Consider the following 27,826-nt stretch of genomic DNA (forward strand, 5'->3'; position numbering starts at 1 on the left):
TTTACTGTTAAAGACTTAAATGAACCATAGCAGTAGTCTTAGTGGTACTAAAACTAGCAGACAACCAAACGAATCCAAGTGTCATGAATTTGGTGGTGGGCAGTATTTAATTGTGAATTGTAGGTGATCCCTTTTTCATGTAGTGCTGAGGAGTTGCCACCCAAATTTACAAGTTTTTTTGCAACATTTCAAAGAAACATATTATTAAATAATTTTCAAACAAACTGATATGGCCTTCTGTAGAAAACTCAGCTGTCTATACATTCATCAGAGAAGCTACATTAGGAGGTTGTACTATATCCAGAAAAGGAAAGCTTTTGCCCTGTTAACATTAAGACTGAGCTATCCTAGTGAGTCATACCTATTATTTATTATTTATTTATTTATTTTATTTTACATTTGTTAACCGGGCTAGTCTAGCTGGATATATATCCATTTTCAGTAGAGGCCCGGGGAGAAAAGCTCCACACAAATACAACCAAAAACAAAAACGTATACAAAAAAATATATATATCATCACATGGTAAAAAAAAGGATTAAAAACCATATGATACAGTATAACATTTCAGAGATCAAAGACACTTCAGAAAGTTAACATAGAACATAATCTTTCTTAAAAAGGTGAAATAGATGCACTCTAGTAAGAGTTAAGTGCAATAATTTACATCAGAATTGAGGGATTTAAGCAATACATTGAATATAGTTTGGTTTAGTGATAGTCTTAGTTACAAGACTAATTATTAAATGTTAGGAAGAAGGTAGAAGAGGAGAAAAACAGGGTTTGACTTTACTCATTAATATAAATTTGTTTGAGAATTTACTGGATTTTGTGACTATATAGTGTATAAGACTATCAGCTGCATAGTAAAGTAAATCATGCAGTAGTCAGTCATACCCTGTAATTCTTCTATAAACTGAAATAACAAGGCCCTTAAAATAGACTCCAGTAGTATACCTGGGTGAATGATCTCAAAAAAGATAAAGTTAAACTATATTTTAAGCATTGTTACTGTGAAAATTATAGTACCTAAACTAAGATGAGACATATGTTTGTTTTGTAACTTGTGCTGCAACAAGCACAAATGGTTGGGGAGCTGCAGGAAATCAAGTAATTTTAACTTCTTGTTTGTGGATCTTAGAATATGGATCACCTGCCTAATAACAATTTTAGACTCTAGCTTGATAATTTAATCAAATTCCATGTCTGGATTGTGACTGCTAGACGTGCATGCTGCATATCTGTTTGAAAAACTGTCATGACAAACCATTTCATAAATACAGATAATGGCATATACCTAGCTATATGCAAGAAGTAAATTGTAATATCAATGTATACTTGATTGATGGTGAAGAACCTGTCTGTAGAATAGCTCAACCAGTATTCCGTTATCAAATGAACCATATGTTATATTGGGTTTTATACATAAACTTGACTCACATAATACCGGTATGCAACAAAGTACCTCACTGAATTCTGAAATCAGCAAAGCCTGGATCATAATTTGCTGAACTTTAACTTGAATATATAACTGATATGAAAACAACTAAAACCATTAATATAAAATACTAGAAGGTTTTCTAAGATGACTATCTCCTCTAAACCGTTAAAGGTTTCATATACTAACTCTGAGATCACATAGTCCCGGGTAAGAAGAATGCCGAATATGTTTTTCTCTCTATGGCTACACACCCCTAGAGTTATAAAATATAACTAAATGATGTCTCAGAGGTACACTGTCTGTGCAAGTGGTGTCAGGGGGCTGAACCCCTTCAAAGATACTGGCCTGGATTTAGAAAGGCTTAGCATGATGAGGAAACCTTTACTTGAAAGTTTTCCCTATTGTGCCAATCTTTTCTAGTTTAGAGACACTTTATTGCTGAGGTTTCCTCCTTGTGGGAGCCTCAGTACCAAGAGTGGCCACGTTAACAGAGCTGCATGTTAATATGTCAGCAGGTAATGTTAATTAGCCATGTACTCTTACCAGAAATGTCTGCTGCTCCTTGTTTGATTTGCTGAGTGATTCTGAATCATTCAACAGAGTAGAATTTTAATCGGGGGAAGTGACCACTGTAAAAACATGGAGATCAGTCATTTACTCTTACTGTAGTACTTGTGGTATAGGTAGGTTTGAGATTTTTGCGTGTGTGTGTGTGTGTGTGTGTGTGTGTGTGTGTGTGTGTGTGTGTGTGTGTGTGTGTGTTTGTATGCATGTATGTGTGTGTGTGTGTGTGTGTGTGTGTGTGTGTGTGTGTGTGTGTGTGTGTGTGTGTGTGTGTGTGTGTGTAGGAGAGGTGCCATTGCTAATGATAATACTGGGCTGGTCAGGAGTGACAGTGTATGTGATTCCAATATATGCTAATGAGTACATAATAATGTATTTCTCATTGCTGCCATGCCTTTCTGAAATGCAACTGCAGATCTTCTGCAGTAACATTCATAAAACTTCCAGTTTAGTATCCATAATTGGTTGGCATTCCTTCTAATAGTGTAATGTAATGTAGTTCTCCTATCAGACTGAAACCACAGAAGTCGTGGTTTCTTACCTTCCAGAAATGAAGGCCTGTACCTGAGTTGACTATTATAGGTATACATATGGCTTCCGCATTCATGATGAGCTATGCACATTTTCTTAATTTTTTATTACTCTTCTGAGTGTTAGTATTGCCCACTTACCTGGAGAAACTTTTACTCAGCAGTAACCTCTGGTAGTATTTTGTGGCTAATTTCGAGCTTATTCTTACCAAAGTTAAGTTTTTTTTAACAGTTGTTAGGAAATGTCAACAGGCCATCAAATTTCCAAGTTGAACTGATACTTAATTGCTAGCGATAAAACCCTCCGAATGTTTGGGTCTTTAGGTACTTAAGTGTGCTTATGATGCAGTAGACATAACATCTAGTGCAACATTGTCTAGAATAGTCATATGAAGGCATGCTTGGCCTACTCCTGAAAATCTACCTGAAGAAATTAAGGCACAGATTTTGGATACACCTGTTACAGGTGATCCCTATTTTTATTTTCTGTTTCCAAAATAGCTAAAGTACTGTGAATAGAAGAGTAAACTGAAGTCTCAGCATCAAGAAAAGTATCTTTCAGGTCTTCCCTCTATCCCTAAAAGCAATTCTTGTTGAGCTGTTTACCTTACAGACACAAGGTACAGGGATTGGTTCTAACATCGCCTAGTTAACTGGGCTTAAAGCGGCCCATAAGGACAGTTAGCCTAGTACTAATTTATGTATAGATGAAACTGTATAGGTGTTAGTGTTTTCCTGTCTCTTCTTTACTCAGAGTGCTCTGCTTTGATTTATATTATTCTGCTGCCAGACTTACATGTATTTATTTAATGCAAAATGCAATTTTTTAGTATATATGTTCTTCTTTCAGCTTTTCCCTGTTAGGGGTCACCACAGCGGAACTCTGGTCTGCTGATGATTGGCAGTAGATTTTTACGGTGCTGAGTTACTAGCCTGATACCCAACCTTCAAAGAAGGCATGCCTATTCTTACACACACCTACCTGCATGTCTTTTAAATGTCACTCGACCGCGGTGAGGACATGCAGACTGCACACAGAAGGCATTCCAGCCGAGAATCAAATGGGAGAACCTCTTGCTGTGAGGGGACAATGCTAACCGCTACACCACCATGGCCTTTTTAGTATATATGTTAATTTATGGAATATTTAGCTTGATTTCCCTCTTCAGTTTTGTTACCATTTTTTTCCCCTTTGGTTTGATTATATCTAAGCAAATCAGAATATTACTGCAGTTGTTGTAGCAGTATTCCTTCCACTGAGCTTACATCTGTATTTATACAAGCGGCTGATATAGCTGTTATGTTATCTGTAAGATGTCTTCAAGTGGGTATATTTTTTCTGGTCTATATCATGTTGTTGAACTTTTAAAAGTTCAAACACCATATGGTCAACACCATATGTTCGAACTTTAAAAGTTCGACAATGTAACCAAAAAAAAAAACTTACTTGAAGGTTTTAAGAAGGGGGGGGTGGAGCCCCCTGCACCCCCCTCGCTACTTAAATATACCAACTCCGAGATCGCATTACATTGAAAAAAACGGAAACCTCCCCTTATGGAGATTTCCGTTGAAACGGTCAAACTTTTACAAGTTTGAACATATGGTCTCGACCATATGAATTTCGAACTTGTAAAAGTTTGACTACGTGAATGGGACCCTATTTTTTCAGTTTTTAAAAAGTGGACTCATATTTGTTGGCTACATTACTGATGCAGACATTATATTCAAACCAAGGGTTTAGCTTTGTTTACAATATTCTCATGTGGTATGGTTATTGTTTACATGGTCTCATTTGTAAATGTATCATTCAACATTATTGCTCAAACTGTTGTGTAACTTCTTTAATTAATTAATTAATTTATTTATTTATTGAAGTTTGTTTACCATCGTAGAGCACTAATCAAACAATGACCAAACCTCTAGTTTGCTCAACTACTCCGCCTTCACTGCCTATGTTTCTGTACCATACAGTAGTACTGTCACATCACTATTTTGTACACCTTATGTTTCTGCTTCTGTGCCCTGTTTTATAACATACTACCCTAACTTTCAGAACTAGTTTGTAGCCCTTCTTTTAATAAAATAATTAAGGTAGCTTTGTTAAAAAAGTGGGTACCATTACTGATATTTTTTTCTAGTTTTAAGGGAAAGCAAGGGTAAAGAAAAGCACAAGAAAAGTTAAGCGTGTATGATGGAAGACAACAGGGCTGGATACAGTACTGGTATCCTGGATTACAGACAGCATTATAAGCATTAAATTCAGCCAAAGGTTTGACAGTCAACAGTACTGCAAATATTTAGGAAAGACATTAGAAATCTCTACGCAGTGATTGTTTACTCATTTGGAACAATCATACCTCTCAACTGTCCAGATTTTCGCAACATGTCCACATTTTTGCCTCAAGTTTTTGGTCTATTCCTCATAAAATTTGTAGTTTTCTGGCAAATAATTGAGAATTGAAGTCAGTAAATAATGACAAACAATTTAGTTTCCAATTTCACAACTTTCAGAAAATACATTTAAATGCAGTACTAGTTATTTTAGCAACTTTCTAAGTTCACAAGAGCAATAATAAAAATCTGCCCCTATTTTTAGTTTTGGTTTGATTAGTTTTGGCTTTGTCCAAATTTCTTGCACTGAGAGGTTGAGAGGTATGGAAACAAGTAAGAGTGGATTACTTTTTTTTCTAAACAGACAAGGTAAATCTGCAAGTTTGACATAGAGAGTAGGCAGGAAAATGTATAACCGTTGGTGTGGGTGAAGACTTATATGTAGAACCTCTGTAACAGTCTGTATGTGTATATGTATTTCTCTTACTGTTTGTTTTCCAAAATAAATTTTGAATGATTTGCTTGATAGACTGTTGTTATCCTACTCTTGGAGTAAAAAGGGAACAGCTTTACAATGCATGAAACAACATAATGCTTTGATGAGTATTATTACAGACATTTAGTTGAAGTTGAGATCTTCACAGCTGTTTAAATTCCAGTCCTGTGAATCCTGTTTGGTTTTGGCCAACTGTGCAGGTCACCAGTTCTTTAAAATTAGTGTTGCCTATACCAAAATGCAGTAGTTTCATCACTGATTATAATTAAAGTAACAGTACTGACAGTATCACTTTGCACAGAGAGGCAAGAGAAAAAATTCCCCCTCCAGAAAATATTAAAACTGTTGTGCGAATGCACTGCATCTTTAGAAAAGCCCAGCATACAGTATCAGTCATAGGTTGATAAGTTCATAGTTTTATTTATTTATTATTTATTTTACATTTGTTGACCATGCTAGTCTAACTGGATATATGTCCATTTTCAGTAGAGGCCTGGGGAGATAAGCTCTGAGGAAACAAATAAAATTACATGTACAAAAATTAATTTATACAATGAACATTGCAGATGCAGTACAGAGAATAATCAGAGAGGTCATTCATTCATAACATAGTGCAAAATATACAGATACAATTAGTACAATACAAAATGTAGTTGCAATACATCATAAAGAAAAAGATGGCAGCTGAATTATACAATATATTAGTATACAAGTAGTCATAAAGAAAAAGTAGGAGCTGAAATTATACAATATATTAGTAAAAGTAGTCTCCTTAATGAGATTCTGAAGATGTAAGTAACAATATAGAAGGACAAGGTAAGTTGTTATTAAGAAAAGGAACTTGATTGCTGAGAAGAGGGGGGGTAGGCTGAACCAAGTAAGAAGAGCTAGTTGATCAGTCAGGTTTAGTACAGGGGCACAACCAGTGTGTTCTGAGGAAAAGTTTCATTTTGGTTTTAAAGAGTGATATAGAGGGAAGAGAGAACAGTTCGTTAGGAAGAAGGTTCCAGGATTTTCCAACAGTATTAGAGAAAAGAGAGTCCCCAGCCCTGTTGCTTGATTTACAAATATTTACAAGAAGTTTAACCTATCCCATTTGGTTAGAGACTGGCCTTACCTATCCCATGGTCAATTATTATATATTTCCCCTTATGAGAATAACTGAGTTCATAAAATAGATAATTTAAGGAGTCCCATGCATGGGATATAGCATTTAGGATCTGCTCTCTTCGTTAGTAATACAGATGGCATTCCTAGGGTATACTTTCTGTTTCCCATCTATACATCCAATTTACACTTGAATATAGATACCGATTAACTTTCCTTTATGTGGTTGGGGAGTTTTGTTCCAGAGCAGAGGTATCCTTTGCATGCTATAACTTTCCTCCAAACCATTCTGTTGGTGTCTTTATGAAATCAACATATATTTCATTGTCAGATGCGTATTTAAATAACATGGGCAAAGCATACATTTTGAGTAACTAGCTGTTCTGCATAATTTCTTTGCAGGTGTTTCCAGTATGTCTGTAACTGCTGTGGCTACCACAGGCAACACCACAACTTCTACCACCCATGCATCAACATCACAAGGTGACTAACACGCATTCAATTACTGCAATCATACATTATCTCAGTTTGACTAATGAGTATTAGTAACCATGTTCTCCTTGATTTGTACTTGACTACAAGTTGTATTTTCAGCTATTTTGTTTAGGAAAAATGTCACTTTGGCTTACATTCGTTACAGTTTCAGAACAGTCTAGATGCACATCAACCAAATATTATTAGCAATTATGTACGCAAATTTCACTAACTACCTGGAAATAATAAAGTCAGGTAGACAGCCATAACTATGCAAGTTGAGATGATTGTTACTTTTGAATTTTGAGGCTAAATGACATAGTAAATGCCAGTGTCATTGCATCAGTGACAACATTTAGTCACTGATTGAGTGAGGATTGCTTGATTATTTGTGGACACCCAGACAAGGCAGAAAGGTGCATGGGCAGTTTTCACTAAAGAAGTGAGAAAAAATGATTGTGTATAGCAAATGATATAAGCAAGTCACACAGTGTTAATCTCTAAGCAAGTTGTGAAAACATGCATGGTTTAAATTCAAGTAAAGGGGAAGGTCGACTCAGGAAAACAAATCAAATAGCCTACCTTCCATGCCAGTAAAGTTATATGAAAAGTTTGCTAAAAGTTATTCATAATTATGTACAATTGTTTTGTTCTACTTTGTGACTAGGCAAGATCTTGTTCTGGTCAGTTGTCTTTATACATGAGATATGCCGGCAACAACTAGTCAAGAAATTACACATGCATTTAACAAAATAGTCCACATAAGCTGTTGTGAATGCCATGATAATTCTTTCTTGTTTTTTCCCGTCCTATTATAACTTACAATATACATCTAATAACCAGCAATGTATCAGGAAAGAAATCTCCAAGTTGAAAACCTAACAACACTTCTTGATATCTCAGTATATTGGATCATAGTTAGGCGCTTTCTTCTACAAAAAGAGACTTCAGCAGATCTAGTTCCGCCATAAAACACAACAAATTTAAATACAACATTTGACAATGATTAGAGGTTAAAAAAGTCACTCAGTTGCATAATCTTAACCTTTCATTAAATCTATTAAATTAAATATGTACATGCTTTTTAATGTCTATTATACAAATAAACAATGAAAGAAAACATATTAGGCTGCCCCAAAAATCCACTGTGCTTCAGACCATTTACAAAAAATAAAAATTCTTACAAATTATATTTACTGTTAAAAACTTAAATGAACTGTAGTAGTAGTTTTACTGGTACTAAAACTAGCAGACAACCAAAATGTGGAAGTTTTTAATCAAATGTTCTTACTTAAAATGAATAAATACATGCTTACTTTAGAGCTTAGCTGTCCTAAGTTTTAAAACTGGGACTGTTGAGACTTGGTCATTTAACCCTGGTGGTGGGAGGGAGACACTGGCTTTCAACCATAACTGCCAAAGCAGTTCCCTATAGTCTAATAAAATTTCCCATTGTCTGCCATGGATTATGGTCTACTTGCTCCATTACCCAAAATAAAAATGTATGCCTCTGACATTCCAAAGAGTGTTTGTAAAGGGCATTAGTCAATAACCCCTTATTGATTTCACAATTGTGTTCATTAATCCATGTTTTCAAAGCCCTTTTAGTTTTCCCCACATAAAATGAAATACAAACTGAATAGTAGGCTAAATAAACCATACCACTGGAACAACAATTAAAATGTTGGTGACCTTTAAAAGTCCTACCTAAATTTAGAATATCTAGTACTTCCAATCAGAAATGTAAGGGCATTGCTTACACATTTCACACCTAAAAGTTCCTTTTAATCTGATGTTTTTACCCAACTGGTCATCATTTGCCTTACTCTCCCTCTCTAAGATGACGTTTACATATTTCCCCTTTTATAAGTAAAAACACGTTTTTTCAAAAACAGTTCTAAACTGCTGCATGTATGAGAAAAAATATTCTACTGTTTAAACACAATGTGTTGTATGTCCTCAGTGTGCTGACTGTACGTTAATATAAAAGACCTATTGTAATTAATATCATTAGATTTAGTGACAGGCCCTAATGGTGCAACTACATTTTTTCTCCCCAAACAATGGGGCAAATTTTGCTCCCCAACCACTTAGTACCTAATCAGCTGCCTCACTAACTAAGGTAGCTAGGTATCCGTGTTGGAGAAAAAAAATAAATTTTTCCAACTTCATCCAGAAAATTTGTATAACGAGAAGTCATCCTGTCTGCCATGACAAGTTGTCCCTTAATTATATTTCTTTTTTGATATGGGGGATTTTCAGTTAAATACTATAAGTAGGAGTAAGAAAATTGTTCCTTCCTGAATATGCTGGACACAAAATTCCTCCCTTCAAAATCTTTTTGAATGTTAATATCAAAATAGTTTATAGTCTCAACACCATAACTGTATGTGAATCTTAAAAATTCAGTACTATTATTCATAAATACCATAAATTCCTGAGTAGTACCCTCCTGTATAAGAAAAATGTCACCCAAATATCTTAAATAAAGAGGGATAAACATATTACACTTAGATTCAAAGATTGCTTCCAATAGTACAAGTAGTGTTTGTGGGGTGCATGCTGCATCCATCCCTTCAGCATTCACTTATTTATAAAATTCACCCTCAAAATACATACTTTGTTAGTTAAAACCAGTTCTATGCATTTGACTAATTGACTGATGTCACCAGCATTTAAACATTCACTCTGTACTCAAACTTTTTTCAAACCATAACAATCTAGTGGAATAGGGAATTACTGAAAACAAATCACTTATATCAATGTTGACAAGCAATGTAGAGGGTTTATATAACTCATCTGTGAGTTTCCTTAAAATATCCCACAAATCACTTAATCTGTGGGAATGCATTTTTAAAAAAAGTTTCAACTTTCTGTCCACTAATAACACTAGAGGGGGTCTATATTCAATTAATGAAAGCTGATAACAGCTAATAGATCTTACCCGACAGATAAAATGCGAACTCTGTGAACTGCGAATGGCCATGTCAGCAAATTTTTTCTCAGGAAAAAATTCACATGGCCTTACAAAAAAACATGAACTTTAAAACATTAATCAAGTTCATAGGTTCATAGGTTCATACTAGGCTATCTGCCCTGAGGCAATTATAAGCCTAGCCCGATTCTGTATGGCTTACGCCACCCCTTGATTTGCGTATACTGTGCCCTTTAAGGTTTAGTTTACTGTGCCTCTGTCTAATAGTGACACGGGAGTAATCCCTGGGACAAACCTATGATCCCCCATCCACCTATCGAGATTCTTCTTGAAGAGATTCAGTGAGGTGCTCTGCCTCACATGAACTGGAATTCTATTCCAGAGGAGCCTCTGGGTTATGAACCTGTCCCTCCAGCAAGTTCTATTTATTTCTGTGCTGAGGTTCAAGTTCCTCGAGGATGTGGCTCTAAGGGATTTAGATTTACTGAGGTGGAGCATGTCCATTAATTCTGGATTTGACATAGCTTTGTATGTCAGGCATAGATCGCCTCAAAGTAGGCGGTATGCAACTGAGTAGAGCTGGAGTTTTTTTAACCGAGCAGCATATGGCATCTGTTTGAGACCCTTGATCCTCTTGGTGAGATACTTTTGGGGTCTTTCTAATTGCTGCAGGCGTCGGGTAAGGTACATCCCAAAAGGGGCATTGTATTCTATGATGGGCCTGATGAGGGATGAATAAAGACGATTACCTCTCTTGATCTAGATGTGAAACCCTTCGTGATGAGGTGGGCTATGTAGAAGGCCTTTTTAACCACTTTGACAATGTGGTTTTCAAAGGAGAGATTGCTATCAACTTGGGTCCCCAGGTCCCTAATAACTTTCTCTGTACTTAATGGGTTTCCACCTATGTGGTAATTTGTGGGCACATTGTTTTTGCCAAAGGGTATGACTATACATTTTTTGGCATTTAGCTTTAGACCATGGCACTGGCACCAGTTATCTGTCTCTGTGAGACCTTTTTGAAGGATGTTTGTGTCAGCTGGAGAGTTGATTATGGCGCCCAGTTTGCAGTCGTCCAAAAGTGGTCCCAGGACAGAACCCTGTGGGATGCCACTTGTGACTGGTTTTGAGTCTGACATGGCTCCAGCAACTCTCACTCTGTGGGTTCTGTCTTTGAGCCAGTTTGCGACCCATCTTGTGACATAGGGGTTTATATTTAAGCTGGCTAGCTTATCTATGATGCCCGAGTGGGGTATTGTGTCAAATGCCTTTGCAAGGTCCAGATAGGCTGTGTGGACTACCTTCCCTTCATCTATGGCTTTGGTGACTGTTTCGAAGAAGTCAACCAGGTTCAAAAGGCAGGATCTGCCCTTGACAAAGCCGAACTGGGTAGGATCTAGTGTCTGTAGGTCCCCAATGTCTTTGTTTATGAGCTCCATGATGATCCTCTCCATAGCCTTGCAGACTAAGCTAGTCAGGCTTATGAGGTGATAATTTCCAGGGTCCGTAGAGGCTCCACCTTTGTGGAGTGGGACTACTGTTGCTGTACGCCATTCTGTGGGCACATATCCTGTAGTGAGGCTGAGATTGTATAGCTGTTTTATTTGAGGGATTATTTCCTCTTGGAGTTCATGTAGGACGCAACCTGGGACGCCATCTGGTCCCATGGAAGCAGTGTTTTTTGCTTTGGATAGGGCAGCCTTCACCTGAGCATCAGAGATGTTTGGGAGGCAGCCCTCTGCTGGGATAGATACTTGCTCTTTTGGGGGGGAGGGGGTGGAAAAGTTTGCACTGAACCTGTCTGCCAGGATATTGGCGATGTCTGTGGGTTCAGTGTATTTTTTGTCATTTAGAATCAACTCAGAACAAGTCTGGGAGTTGCATCCCAGGTTTCTAACATAACTGAAAACAGCCTTATGATTGTCTTTGGTGTCCTGTGCAATTTTTCTCTCAAAGCTGGCCTTGGAGGATTTTATGAGGGATCGTAATTTTTTGCTAGTACTGATCAGAGATGCCTTCCCTATTAGGGATTTTGCTCTATCATGTAGTAGCTTCCTCCTTCTGTTGTACAGTTTATTTATGGCAGGGGTCCACCAGCCTGGACACCTGCCTTTGGATGATTGGGTCTTGGTTTTGTTTGGGATAGCATGATCCATGCATTCCTGGAGATATCCGTAGAATGCGTTTATATAGGATTCTGCAGTTTGGGCCGTAGTTTCCACTGGCCCTAGGGCCTTGAAGGATTCCACTTCAGTTTTGAGAAGTGAGAAGTTCACTTTTGAGAAGTTTTTCACTGTGGTTTTCTAGGCTGGGGGTGGGGTTGGGATGTGGACATCCAGTGAGATTAATTTATGGTCTGATCTTACAAATGAGGGATATACTTCTGGTGTGGAGCATTTGTGGAGGGCTGTGCCCCCCACGTACCCCCTAACTAAATATGCCAACTGCGAGATCATGCTACATTGAAGAAAAAAGGGTAATTCCCAAGAACGGCCAACTGAATTTTTTTCTGAGGAAAACATTTGTGGATGTGTCTGTTCGCGGTTTGCAGAGTTTGCTGTTTATATGTCGGAGAAAAAGTATCCGCAGTTACCAGCTTTCGTTAATTCAATATAGACCCCACTAGCAGATACTTTTTTGAACCTGCAGCCACTGCAATAGGTCTTAATTGGGGGTCTACAATATTTTTGTAGACCTTTGGTATGCTGAAAATAGAAGGAATAACTGGGCATGAGACTTTCAGAAACTGAAATAAGGTCTTATCAAAAATACCTTGCACAATGATTCCCTTTAATATCAGGTTTGGTTTTCTGTATGAAGCACTGACTTCATTTTTAGAAACCTGAGTATATCTTGAATCACTATGCAACAGTTCCAACATTTTTGTTGTATAATCCCAATGGTTAATAATAAATACCACCCTTATCGATTTTCATGACTCTAATAGTTTTGTTTTTACTTATTTCCTGAAGCAAATCACATTCATTCTTATTAAGACTGAAAATCTTCTTCTTATCGTTTTGTCATATTGACTAATCTCATCTTCCACTAATGCCTCAAAGTTTTGTAGCATGGGATGTAAAGGAAAGTTATAGACACTTTTCTTAAGTATACTAGCTCCTTGAACTAATCTTTCCTTATTAGTATATAAGACATCCAGAGTTAACGTCCTTACAAATAATTTCATATGCATTAGTATTTCACTGATGTCTATGACTTAGTAGGCAAAAAGGTAAAATCTTTTTTTTTAATCGAAAAATGTATATTAGTAAGCTCCAAGCCACTGTATTTAAAAAGATTGAAGTTGTCCTGGGAATAAAGCAACCTTTGGATCAAAATCCTATCACTATTATTAGCTTAATTATTACTAACATTCTGATCCCTCAACTGGGGACCATGAGTTAAAATTCTCCTTATCTCCAGGATTGCGACCATTTACATCCTGGTGGTTTTTGGGTTCATCTCATGTTCGTCTGATGTTTTTTTAACCTGTTGGACCATCTCAAGGGATGAAAATCTTAAAGGGTCTTTAAATTCATACCCTAAACTTCATTAGTATCCTCCCTACCATTGTTCGTCTGAGAGACTTCACTTTGATCTATAAAACTTTCAGAAGCACTGTCAATTAACTCATAATGAGTTATCTTCTTATTCTGACTATTATGGTATTTTTCTATATTATGTCTTTTCCTTGGCATTTGATATACTCTCATCTTTGCATAATCTTTTCTATCTCTCTCCAATTTTCACATTTCCACTTATTAATCTTCTCACATTTATTGTCCACATCTTTAATGTTGTAACAATTTAAAACCATAATCTCATTTTGTACATTTTCTAACAGCCGTTCACCGTTCTTAATAATTAGTCTCGTAATATCAAGTCCACAATTATTAAACACTTCTATCAACTATTTTTGATATTGAGAGGTTTCTTCCACATTGTTGGGATATTTGCAGATCCTAAGCCCCACAGGCACCTGCTTTCTTGAAATGGTTTCATGAAGAAATGAATTGTCCAGCAAGATGGAATGGTACCTATTTATTTTTTAGTTTGTTCAGTGTACCTTAAAATCCTGTTGGCCTCCATAAATATTGCATTGTCATTCAACCAGTTTTTAAATTCTAAATTATTATATTTAGAATAAAGTTCATTAGTCCAAGTGTGCAGTACTCACTCTGTTCTATTCAGGACCCCATCAGACCTCAAATTAGCATTCCAATGAAAAAACGTAGAGTTTAGGCCAATTATATCAGTCCCCTGAAAAATAATAGCATGATCGAATGTACTCCAAATTGGCTGTTAAAAGGGAACAGAATCACTGGCATTCTCATAAAGCAAGTCTGATGTGTTATCAGAATGAGAAATTCAATTTTTTTCAATTTAGTAACTCCTCAAACAATTCAAGGTGTTGACACTGAGGAGGAACACTATCACGACTAAAATCCTGGGTTGCCATTACAAACTACAGCTCCAAACAACCAGCAACTAAAACACTGCTGTAGGAACCGAGGTATGAAGAAACCAATAATCAACAATGTACCTTGTGCTGAACGCAACCCAGAAGACAAATCTCCAAGTTGAAAACTTAACAACACTTCTTGATTTCTCAGTAAATTTTTTATCATAGTTAAGTGCTTTCATCTACAAAAAGAGACTTCCTCAGAACTGGTTCAACCATAAGAAACCATACATTTAAATACAAAAATTGACCATGATTAGTGGTTAAAAAAGTCACTCAGTTACATAATTTCTTAAACACTTCATTGAATCTATTAAATTAAATATATAAATGCATTTTAATGTCTATTATAAAAACAAAATGTAAAAAGAAAATATGTTAGGCTACCAAAAAATCATTTGTGTATCAAACCCTTGACAAAAAAAAACAAAACTTCCTAAAATGATTATATTTACTGTTAAAAATTTAAGCAAACTATGGTAGTAGCTTGACCAGTGCTAAAATAGAGGACAACCAAAATGGGGAAGTTGTAATCAACCGTTCTTACTTAAAATGAATAAATATGTGTTTACATTACTCTGAATATATTATTATCAAGTCTTGGTAGTTCCGATTTTAAAACATAGGGCAGCTATGTTCTAATGTAAACAAGTTTGCATTTATAAACATTGCATAGATGATTTTTTTAAATCTGAAAGTGTAGTGAAGAGGAATTTAAAGTATTTTACAACTTTTTAAACACTACCATAAGTTTTTGTTAAGGCTCACTTTACGTAGTTATGGGAATGTGGTTCAATTTTTACATATAAATCTTAGTCTAGACTTGTTAGACTGGCATTTTCTTAGTAATTTATTTTAAAAAAGTACTTTTGTTAACAACTATTTGTTTTCCAAAAATAACAGCACCCTTATTACATGAAAAAGAATGTGATCAGAGGTGCATTGATTAGACTAAGTAGATTAACAAGTAAGGATGATATATTTGAGTTAGAGGTAGTCTACTTAAGGGAGCTGTATTGTTAAACAGGATACTGAGAGAAATTATTAAATGACATTATTTCTGATATTAGAAATAACAGAATTATTATGTTTGGACCAATTTTGTCACAACATATCAAAGTTCCAATAGAAATGAAGTTAGGCAAGGCTGTTTTGGTAGAGCCTTTCCACTACCGATTTTTGATGATGCTTTTGGCATAAAAAAAAAAACTGACTGGCAAATAATGAGAAACAAGGATCTTACAAAGAGTCTTGGTGATATACCTTGGTTCACTTATAAAAGAACACAGAATATTAGATCAGTTGTTGAAAATGGTGAAAGAAATTTAGCAGATTTTACAAAAATGAAGGACATATTTTGATGTGAAAAATGTAAATTTTTAGAGATATAAATGAGGGTTGCAGCATTATTAAACATCTAGACACATTTGGCTTAGCAATAGATTTACTTGCAATTAAAAAGGAATAGTATATTTGGGTCTATATATGTTTTTTATGTTCGAATGTTAAATAATTTAATTTAAATGTTCAAAGTTATAAAACTTCGAACATATATAAAAAAAAACTAACAGTTGTAGACAGGGGGGAAAGCCATCCTGCACCCCCCATGTTGGGGGCTGTGCCCCCCACTCTTTAAATATACCAATTCTGAGGCCGCACTGCAGTGCAGTAAGGGAAATCTTCCCTTTACCGCATTATAGTGCAGTCTCGGAGTTAGTATATTTAAAGAGCGAGGGTGTTGGGCTTAACCCCCCCCCCATTTTACACTACTCAGGTAAGTTCAGTTTTTTTTATATATGTTCAAAGTTTTATTTCTTCGAACATTTAAATTCAATTATTTAACATTCAAAGTTATAAAACTTCAAACATATGATATAGACCCAGTATATTTGGCTTCATGTGATTCATGCACTATTTGTTATGTAGAAAGAAAATGTTATAAAACTGCCAAGAAGAATTTATGAACACTTACAAACTTTAGTGAAGCTTTAGTGAAACTTGCCAGTGTAGGTACAATTTTTAAAAAGCTTTCATTTTTTTTTGGGGGGGGGATAATGTATTGCTAGAGTTACTATGAGGAGACACAGATGGAGTACTTGACACCAATAAAGCCAAATGGCAAGTGCTTTTAGCTTCAGATATGCCACCAGGGTTGAATGGTTATATCAACATTAATTCAAAGAATTGGTGATAAAAAAAAAATAAATAAAGGAATGATTTTTAATTAGTAGAGTTGCAAAATCTAGTTGTTTAAGTCTTATTTGTAGTATGATTTTATATTTTTATTTCTTCATTAAAGAAATCTTTATAACAGGAAGTGACATCATGTTACAACTATCATATGATTTTAGAGAAAGGTATTTATGAAGACTTGGTTTGACTTTTTAATTTCTCCAAGTCATTTGGGTTTCTAATACCTGGAATTGACCCCATTCGTAAGTCAAAGTATGATTAAAGTTCATGAAATTAATATTGTTTCAGTTTTTCATGTTTGCCAGAAGTGCTCTTTGCAATGTGTCCAGTATTAACTCCCTCTGCAATTTACATGGAGTTACATGTATCGGTAACATATCTAAGTATGACTGAAAATTCTTTGTTATAAGACCCATTGTTCCTACTACTGTTAGAACTGTCTGGATGTCCGTCTTCCACATTGCCCTCGTTTCTGCATATAAATCCTAGTATTTAATGACTTTGTGCCTCTCTGTACATAAGACACTGTAGTCACTGTGTGAAGCAACTTCAATGATCAATGCTACTTTTGTCTTTTTTTCTTGGACTACTATTGGTTTCTCGCATCTATATTTTGAACTATTGGCAATGGGTGATCCCGTGTGATATTAACTTCATCATTTTCTATAATGCTTTGTGGTTCATGTTTCCAGTGCTTCTTAGCTACTGTTGTTTGACAATGAAGTTTTTCTGATGAAGTCTTAGTCATTAATTAAAGTTGATGAAAACACTTAACTTCAACACTATTACATTGTCATTTCTTCTTTCCTGTGGGCATTTCATTGTTTTTAGAAAATGGGCAAACTGTACATCAGCATAATAAATGTTCTTCAGCAGGGTATTAATGTACAAGTAATACCCAATGAAAAATGAGTCCACAGATTCATGGCTACATATCAAGCTGCCGTGGAGCTCAGACTAAAAAAACTTAACAGTCGCCATTATTTTATGCTCGATAAGCAGTGCTACTGCCGATCAGTGATTGTAAAATATATTAAGAAAAAGAAACTGAAAAAGAAAAGTGTGTGTGTTTATATCTGTACGTGTGAGTGTATGCATGCATGTGAGTGAAAGCGAGAATGACTGTGCCATTATTTTACACTTGCTAAGCAGTGCTTTTGCTGTTTAGCGAGTGAATAATCTAAATATAAAAGAAAAAATATATATATGTTTCTGTTTCTGCTTGTGTGTTTATGTTTCTGTCTATGTGTTTGAATGTGCGCATGAAAGCAAAGTATGTATGTGAGAGAGAGAGGGTGAAGAGTGAGAGTGATCCAACAGTGGCAGCAGCAGCAGCAGTTAAGAGGTTTACATACCTTTCTTGTCTTAGATTAGTTAAATGAATAAAATGTAAAATAAAGGGGGAGCTAAGGCTCAAAACAAAAGCATATTCCTGTTTAAAAAAATCACAAAGTGGTTGCAATAATAGGATTTGTGTTAGCATGCATTTTCTGAAGGGCAAGGGTGTGTGAGTGTGCGTGTGTGGGGGGTGGTATCTGTGTGATGGAGAGACAGTGAAACTGCCAGAACACTAGCAGCAGCTGATAAGAGGTTTGCATTCCTCTTGATCTTTTAGCTCAATAAATTGGGATAAAGCCTGAAATAAATGGAGGACAAAGGCTCCAAAATAGGAACAGATTTTAAATGTTATACTTAAAAAAATTAAAAAGTAATTTAAATAACAGAATTTGTTTTAACATGAATTTTCTGAAGGAAATAAAGTCTGAAAGTCAAATGTATGTCATTATTTAGTGACTTCAATACCCAATGACTGGCAAGAAGCCATTTTAGCAGTAAGGGACCAAAAAATAAAGCAAATATCTAGATATTTTTAAAAGGATATATTTTGGATGTAAAATGCTTTGTAACACCATTTACATGTGCTACAGCAACTTTGAAACATTAGGCAGAGGAGCTATTTTACACCCAAAATAGATAAAAAATAATATAGCATTAAAAAATGCATAACCAAGTAAAACACAACAATTTTACAGAGATCCCATTCGCTAAATGCAATACTGCCCTCCAGGTTGTGTGTTAATGTGTAATTAATTTCCTTCCAGGGGTATAGAAGCCCTCCATCTGTGGTGTCGGGCCTCACAACACCCCTGGGCAGGCATTAATTACACATTAACATGTACTCTGTAGGGCATTATTGCTTGCTTATTTTTGAATTTTGCATCTGTTTGTTTGCTGGTCTTTCAAACTGGTGTTGTTGTGAAGAATGTTTAAAATGCCTGAGTGGGGTATTGTATTAAATGCATTAGCCAGATCAAGGAAGGCAGTATGACCATTTTGCACTCATCCATTGCCTTGGTGACCTTTTCAAAGAAGTCTACCAGGCTGTGTAGGCATGATCTGGCCTTGATGAAGCCAGATTGGGTGAGATCCAGTATCTGAATGTTTTCTACCCCATTATTAATGATATCCATGATAATTCCTTCCATGGCTTTGCATATGAGACTGGTCAGACTTATGGGTCTGTAGTTCCCAGAGTCTATAGATGGGCCATTCTTGTGCAGAGGGATGACTGTTGCAGTCATCCATTCATGTGGAACAAAGCTTGTCTGGATGCTATGGTTAAGTAATGACCCAGTGACTGTGCTAGGCTTTGTTTCAGGCTGTTTAGAGGGCATCCAGAGACATTACTGGGGAAGATCAATGCAGTGTTTTAGGCCTTAGAGAGTGCTTCTAGGACCTGTTCCCTAATGTTCATTGTGGGGTTATATTTGATGGTATTTCCTGGGGGACAGCTGCAGGAGATAGAGGGGTAAAACTGGAGCTGCTTTTGTCAGTCAGTAGATATTTTCTTGCTCAGTGAACATGGCTCCATTTACTACCAGTTTTTTACATTGTTGTGTACTGCCTTTGAAGTTTTGGATATAACTAAAGAATGTCTGATGGTTGTACTTGGCCTGGGAGGATATTTTGACCTCAAAATTAGCTTTGGTATACTTAATTTGTCCTCTTAGTTGTATGTTTAGCTTGATAAGAGAGCTTTTATGTTGCTAGATTTTGCACTTTCTAATTTTAGCTATGACTTCTTTCTTTTTATTGTACAGCCTGTTTTGTTTGGATTCAACCAGGGTGATTTATTTTTAGATTTTGTTCTAGGCTTATTTCTTTTAGGCACATTTGTCTCATTGTAATTGTTAATATGATTGTGTAGGGTTTCTGTGAATAATTTCACACGTTGTGTTCTCCGGGTTTAGAGGGGCTGGAAATTGTTTCATGTTATCACTTAACTCATTAAGGCAGCGGTAAGCGTTGTCAATTCACAGCAAGAGGTTCTCCCATTCGATTCTCGGCTGGAGCACCTTCTATGTGGAGTCTGCATGCCATCCCCATGGTCAAGTGACGTTAAAGGCATGCAGGTAGGTGCGTGCGTGAATGGATGTGCCTTCGCTGAAGGTTGGGCATTGGGCTGGCAATTTGGCACCATAAATTCCACTGCCAATCATGAGTGGACTGGAGTTCTGCTGTGGCAACTCCTAACTGGGGAAAACCGAAAGACAAAGACTTAACTCATTAATACCTATGTGATGTAGAATGTCGCACTTCTAGCAGCCTACTTAAATCTTGCACTCCAGAGGATTGTCTAAAAAATAAACCTAAAAAGCATAAGATAAACAAATGTAAATATTTTGGTAAAAATAAAAGCTATTAAAGCTATACAAATAGCAATGTTATCAGTACGAAGTATTATTTGCAGCAATAATAGTCAGTGCATTTATAGTCTTTTAGAAATACCATAATATATTATAATGCAGACAAACCCCAAATTATATTTTTGTTAAACTTTCACAAATTGTCATATCTTGGAAACTGTGCTAACTAGACATATATTGTTAGAACATTTTGGTTAAGCAGACATAAATTTTCACATGACAACAAGAAATTCCTCTATGATGTATGCTTATTTGTATAACTAGCAATAAAAATAACACTGAATGTAACTAAAAATGTGCAACTTACAGTGCAAATATCAAAGACAGTTTTCTCTGACAATATCTAAGGTTTCTCCTGATGTCATGCAACAGTTTACAAGTCACTTGTTTTTTGAAGTATTAAGTACATATGGCAATATTGTTTATTTTTACAGTTACTAAATAACAGCTAGCAATATCTCAGGTATAGTGTGATGCAAATAGACATTGAAAATAAATGTTCCTGTCTTCCACCATGGCATTTCGCACTATGCCCCTCAATACTAGGCAGGGTTCTCAGGTATTAAAATATAAACATAAATATGAAAATATTAATATTAAGTGACACATTAATTTATTAATTTCTCTACTGTAGGACATCCTATATTAGCAATCAGTGTAATTTTGTTAATATCTCTTTGCACATTGTAATACTGCCTATTATTACCTGAAAAGTCACTAGATTAAAGACCAAAAAGTCACTTGGTCAAAGACCAAAATGGTATGGATGTGATAAGGAGGTTTGGGTATTAACTGGAAATATACAAAAATGGCGTAATGGGCTTGAGCGAGTTTATAATAAGAAGTTAGTCTTAGAATTGTTCTTGACTGTTATAGGGTTTGCTGTTGGTACAGAATTTAATTTTATATAGCTTTGTGGTCTCCCCTTACCAGAAAGGACACTACACAGGGTGTGCAGCCTTCTCCCATAATTGTGAGTACCAGGTTAAGTATGTTTGCACCTTCAGCAGGTGTATGGTATGGACTATCTGGTTCAGGGTTTTTGTGTTTGCAAAGCCCAACAATCTCAGTGCTAACAAGTTTGGGGTCAAGTAGGATTCCCAGTTTATAGAATTATAGTTAAAGTCACCCATAAATATTGTATTGGTTTGAATGGTGAGTGTCTCCAGTAGGTCTATGGGTTTCACGGGACATAGAGGGTGAGCTATAACTTATTAGGATATGATATGGGACTTTGCGTATGGTAATTTGAACATGGAGAAACTCAAGTCCATAATACTGGTGGACTTATCTTGAGGGATGTTTGCTATTGATGTAGATGAAGACCCTTCCACCTTTAGTCCTTGCCTGTGCAGTAGCTGGAGCAAGAGGAAGGCTTTGTAATCCTGCACTGCCAAGATACTCTCCATGGCTTTAAACTATGTCTCCATAACTGCACAGATGTTTCCATTTTCCAAAAAGAGGAGAGCTTGGAGAGAGTGGATATTCTTGTTTATACTCCTGGTATATATTGAGTATTAGCACCTTTAGATTTCCTTGAGTTGATTTTGCTATGTTAGAAGGTTTGTCAGAATGATACTGTATAAAAAATGCACTATGCGGAGAACAACATTTTAGACAATATTTGAAAGTCGGAGGGCAGATGCATAATTTCTTTGGCAAAGTAATATTGTCAGTTGACTATATTTTCTCATGCTGACAGATGTTGTGCACCCTTAGAATGACACCAGAAGCCAAGCCATTTATTGAAGTCAGTAATCTTCTGTTTATATTGCACCATCATTCTTGGTGAAGTTAGAATGCTGCCCACTGCTAGGCTTATACCAGCCTTGGACAGATAGTCCAAGGTCTCCATAATGTCATTTTTCATATACTTCAGGGAGGTAAGCTTCAGGTCATTTACACCTACATGGACTATGACTGAGTCATACTGGTACAGTCTTGGATGGCAGATTCTGGTTCCTGACAGGCAACTGACTGTAATTTTGACCTTGTTCTTATTCCGTCTGGTAAATGTAGCATCACAGTGTATCATGATGGAGTCTCCTAAGACTAGAGTATTGATATTGTGTTGGCTTTCCTTATGGGCTTTGTACCTGAGTACCTACAGGGTGTGGATGTATGTCTAGTATTGGATTTTGTTACCATGGAGTGCTTTTTGCTTTGCAGAGAATTTTTGCATGTGGAATGCAACCTACAAGGGGATCTCACACTCTTATATCTCCTTAAGAGCCTGTGGTACGGTAGAGTGTTCCATATTATAAGAAAAGCTGAGCTGAAATCCTTCTCTTTGGCAGGTTTTTGGAGACAGTGATTTCATGAGTGATACTCTTCTTTGTCTTTTAACTGTGCAGTATTTTAAGTGAAGGGTTTCAGATGATAGTAGCTTTGATGCTGTAACAACCTTTAAGTTATTTTAATTGTAGAAAGGACATTCAGCTGAATTGGGCTGTCACTTGATGATAATACATGCTGTTTGGTGAATGGTATGCAAATTCAAAAACTTTATGGCTGGCTTCATGCAGATCAGGAGACTGTGATAAGTAACAGACAGTGTGATGCCACAATAGATGTTAGCCATGTTTTTGGTACGAAACAGCAATGCAGCAGGTAAAAAACTTGAAAATGTCAGTAACTGAGACAACATATACTGCACATTCAATGAATGAGCTAAGAACCAAAATATTTAAACAACTACTTTCAAAAGAGTATATTTGGCAGAACAGATTAATGATGGACACATTGATAAAATGCAATTCATTTTATCTGTTTCGTTGAATTGGATGACTTCCAAATTCCATCCTAGTAACAATGTGATATGACTTTGGAGGTAGATGGTATTTAACTGGGAGTTGTGGGTGATCCCTTTTTCATGGAATGTTGAGGAGGTCCCACCCCAGTATAAAAGTTTGTTGCAACATTTCAAAGAAACAAGATTTTTAGATCCTGTTCAGACAAACTTCTGTAGCAGACTTAGCTGTCAATACATTCATCAGAGAAGTCATATTAGGAGGTTGTACTATATCCACAAAGGGAAAGTTTTTGTCCCATTAGCATTAAGACAGAGTTATCCTAGTGAGCCATACCTGAGCTGACTTTACTGATTTATATACATTTGTTTGAGAATTTACTGGATTTTGTAACTAGATAGTATATAAGACTATCAGTTGTATACTAAAGTAAATCATGTGGTAGTCAGTGAAAACATTTAATGCTTCTATAAACTGAAATAGCAAGGATCTTAAAATGCACCTAAGTAGTATACCTGGGTGAATGATCTTAAAGACAATAAAGTTAAGCCCTGTTTTATACGATGCTCCTGTGAAATTTATAGTATCTAAACCAAGGTGAGACAAATGTTTCATCAACAGGCACCAATTTCGGGGGAGCTGCAGGAAATCAGTTAGGTTTAACTTCTTTGTTGCTCTTAGAATAATGATCAACAGCCTAATGACAATTTTAGACTCTGGCTTGACAATTTATTCAAATTCCATATCTACAAAATGACTGCTACAGGTGCAGGCCAAATATCTGTTTAAAGAACTAATCTGGATAGTTTGATGTCATGGGTAATCATTTTACAAATACAGATAATGGCATATACCCAGTCATTTACAAGAAGCAAATTCTTTTATCAGTGTATATTTGACTGAATAGCTTAAAAAATATTATTTCAGTAAATGAACCATTTATTATAATGGATCATATTCATAAACTAGACACACAACACTGGAATGCAACAAAGCACCTTACTGAATTCTGAATTCAACAAAGCTTGGAACATAATATTTAAACTTTAGCTTAAATATATAACTGTTATTAAAACATCTAAAACAATTCATTCTTGGGGTGTTTCTCCCCAGGCCTCAGCTGAAAATTGGCTTTGTTCCAAGTCAGACTTTCCCGGTCAACAAATGTTAAATAAAATAAATTTAAAATACTTAAAAGATTTTCTAAGAGGGTTAACCTCACTTAACTTTGAAATGTTTCATATACAAACTCTGAGATCACATAATCCTGGGGAAGAAGAATGTTGAGCATGTTTTTTTCTCCTATATGGCTAAACAAACCTAGAGTTATAACATAATTAAATGAGGTCTCAGAGGTACATCCCCTATGCAAGATGTGTCAGATACTGATGGGGAAGCCTTAGCTTGAAAGTTTTCCCTAGTGTACCAAACTTTTATAGTTCAGAGCCACTTTATTGCTGAGGTTCCCCCTCATGAGAGCCTCAGCACACAGAGTGGCCTTGTTTGCACAACCACATGTTCATTTGGCAGTAGGTAATGCTAATTACCCATGTGCTCTTACCAGAACTGTCTGCTGCTCCTGATCTGATTGGCTAAGTGATTATGAATCACTGAGCAGAGTAAAATTTTAATTGGGGGAAGTGACCACTGTAAAAACGCAGAGGTCACTTGTTTACTCTTGTTGGGGGAGGTCAGAAAAGACATCAGGATTGGTGTGCGTGTGTGTGTGTGTGTGTGTGTGTGTGTGTGTGTGTGTGTGTGTGTGTGTGTGTGTCTTTGTCTGTGTTTTGTGTGTTTCTGTGTGTGTGTGTGTGTGTGTGTGTATGTGTGTGTGTGTGTGTGTGTGTGTGTGTGTGTGTGTGTGTGTGTGTGTGTGTGTGTGTGTGTGTGTGTGCGTGTGTGCGTGTGCATTGCCACATGCGTAAATATGAATGGGTAATTGCTTCTGTGAATATGATCAGCTGTAGAGGGACTTGTTTGTTGATGAGTGGATGTAGGTGAATAGGAATACTGTGTGTATGCGTGTGTGTGTGTGTGTGTGTGTGTGTGTGTGTGTGTGTGTGTGTGTGTGTGTGTGTGTGTGTGTGTGTGTGTGTAGGAGAGGTGCCAATGCTAGTGCAATGCATAGACCACTAGGGAAAACAATGCTCAGGACATACAGTGGTGCTATGTGATTCAGATACATGCTAATGAGTAGATAATAAGGTTCTTTCTCATTCTTGCCAGGGCTTGTCTTTGAATAGCAACTGCAAATTTTCTGCAATAAAATGTTTAAAACTGCAAATTTGCTATTCATAATTGGTTGACATTCTTTCTAATTGTATAATGCAATGTAGTTGGATAAACACCTCTGTGTTATGGAAGATTACTGCCAAACAGGACATGCTTTCTGCGATGTTTATGTACGTTATTTAACTGATTTAGAGGTTCTGTTAATGAGTTTGAGTTTGAGTTTTTCAGTTAGCTAAAATGTTTAACCTTTGTTTGTAGTACTTGTAAATTGTAGCTATCACAAATAGATAAAAATGACTTCAGTTGCAGATGATGGAATAGCGAAAGCAAATGAAGTAGTATATGAAACATTGATTCGGACCTTATGAGGATTTTAATGTTTCCTTTCTGACTATCATATTCATTATTTACACAGATAAAGTCAAAGTAAAACTTAGGACAATTTGTTTTGAAAAGGATTCCAGGATTGACAGTTTTGTCCCTATTTGATGTTATTGCTGTACTTTGAAATATTTTGATTCTGTTCTTTTTTTATCATAGAGCTTTTGATCCAGGTCTAGAAAACCGTTGCCTTGTCTATTGCATGACATTTAAAATTTTCAGTGTAGAAAACAATGCATTTCGAGGGGAAAAGCTAGCCTACTTTACACATTTCAGTGTATCATTTTTAGCATTATGAAAAGTGTTTTGTAAAGAAAAGCAAGCCTGGTTTACAATTCTGAGTATCACTTTTAGAACTAAAACCTTCTTCAGATATACTGCATTCTGTTGTGCTGTCTGCAGTTCAGCGCATCAGATATGATGTCAGTACTGCAGCGCAAGTATGAACCTATAAAGGAAATTCACCCCGGGGATCACGTCAGTTGCCCTGTTAGACAGAGGTCCAGGAAGTAAAGTGTGGGAAGAAATAGCCAGGGGATTGTTATGGCTAGGCTTGTATAGGCCCTAGGGCCAATAGCCTAGTATCAACCTATGAACCTATGAACAGTAGAAGTTGTATTCTTCTGTTTCTGTCTACAGCAGAGAGACCTTGTACTCTACATGATACAGGATATAAACAGTTAATTTACTTGAATTAGACAATTAATAAGATAGAAGGATGAATATTCAGTACTGTTAATACCAATATTTCTGAAGCATATGCAAAAATTGCGTATGCTTGAATTACATTTTCAGTTTATAGCTATAGGAAAAATAGGAGGTACATTTCCGAATGTTTCTAGCAAGCTTTCCAGGCTTTATGCGCAAACACCAACAACCTTGTCAATGGAGGAGAGTTTTTTGTTTTTCTTTTTTTCAGGAGGGGTACAGAAAGTAGCACTGCAATTTGTTTACAGTATATGACATTCTATGGACAGAGGATGTGTATAGGGAGCCATATGAATATAGGCCATGCAGATTTGGATATGGCAGTCTGTGGAGACTATGGTCCAAGAGATGTTACTTAACCAAGAGTAGAGCATACTGCAAAGTCTGACACTTCTGATACAGTAAAGGTTGGACAATTTTTTGCATTTTTGGACGTAATTACTGACATGAATTAAGAGAAATGAGCATTTGGTCTAAGCTGAAAGTAAAGTATTTAAAACTGAATGCAACTTCAAGTGATCCAGGTTTGTTGAGCTGTCAGGAGAAGAGACTAAATAATTTGTCTATATTTTTTGTTTTTTTGTACCAAAGAGCATAGCTTTGGTTTGATCTACATTAATTATAACATCATTTAGGTAAAGCTAGCCTTACATTCTCCACAGTGTATATTGGAGTTACATTTATAACATGAACATACCTCTCAACATCTTAGCATAAGAAATTTGTACAAAACCTAAAATAATGGGGAACCAAGTTCCAGAAATAGGAGCATATTTTAAATATTGCTCTTATAAACTTGGATAGTTATTAAAATAACATACATGCATTTTCTAAAGGATATGAAGCCTGAAACTCAAATGTAAGTCATTATTTAGTGACTTGAATCCTCACTGATTTGGCAGAAAACCACAATTTTTTTGAGGGACAGATGAAAAATATAGGCAAAAATCTGGACATTCTGCAAAAATCTGGACAGTTGAGCAGTATGAATATGAATGAAATCTGATTTGTTTGGTAGCTTTCTAGTTCATCCATGTGAGGTGTAAAATAAATAAAAAGGGAACTGTGAGTGTCTTACTAGCTGAAATGGAGAAAGTAAATGCATATTTGACTCATTGCTTTCTATGAGTCATACAGTGATTAAACTATGAGTGGGATGTTGTGCAAGATAGAAAGACTTTAAGTTCTGTGTTAAGAGGTATAATCCACAGTACCAATGGCTTATAAATGTAAAATGAGCAGAGCACAACTATAGTCACTTTTGACTGTCATTGGAATGATTTAATCAGAGAATTTGATTAAGGCCTTGTCAGTAATATGTCCCTTCCTAAGGATATGTGATATATTGGAGAACAGCCCATGAATCTCAAACGTCAGAAGAGGAGAATATTTGTAATTAGGTAACCAATAACATTGTGCAAAGACAGATAGTATCAAATGTTGCAGCTCTCTCTGAACTTCCACATCCAGCCGCTTACTGATTTTTTTTAAACTTGATGACTTCTGTGGTAGTGACT

The 27,826-nt window shown here is 36.1% G+C and overlaps 1 protein-coding gene across 1 annotated transcript in view; it reads left to right on the forward strand.

The window, feature by feature from the left end:
- The window catches only part of LOC122814279 (receptor-type tyrosine-protein phosphatase C-like), a 2,027,173-nt gene that overhangs the window by 483,794 nt on the left and 1,515,553 nt on the right, over nucleotides 1-27,826 (forward strand). Inside the window, exon 13 of the mRNA XM_044086870.1 lies at nucleotides 6,870-6,950. Within this exon, the coding sequence (XP_043942805.1) occupies nucleotides 6,870-6,950 (81 nt within the window). The remainder of the gene's footprint in view (nucleotides 1-6,869; nucleotides 6,951-27,826) is intronic.

Source organism: Protopterus annectens, chromosome 10.part0 (assembly GCF_019279795.1).
Source record: "Protopterus annectens isolate FY-2018-M chromosome 10.part0, PAN1.0, whole genome shotgun sequence".
NCBI classification, from domain to species: domain Eukaryota; kingdom Metazoa; phylum Chordata; order Ceratodontiformes; family Protopteridae; genus Protopterus; species Protopterus annectens.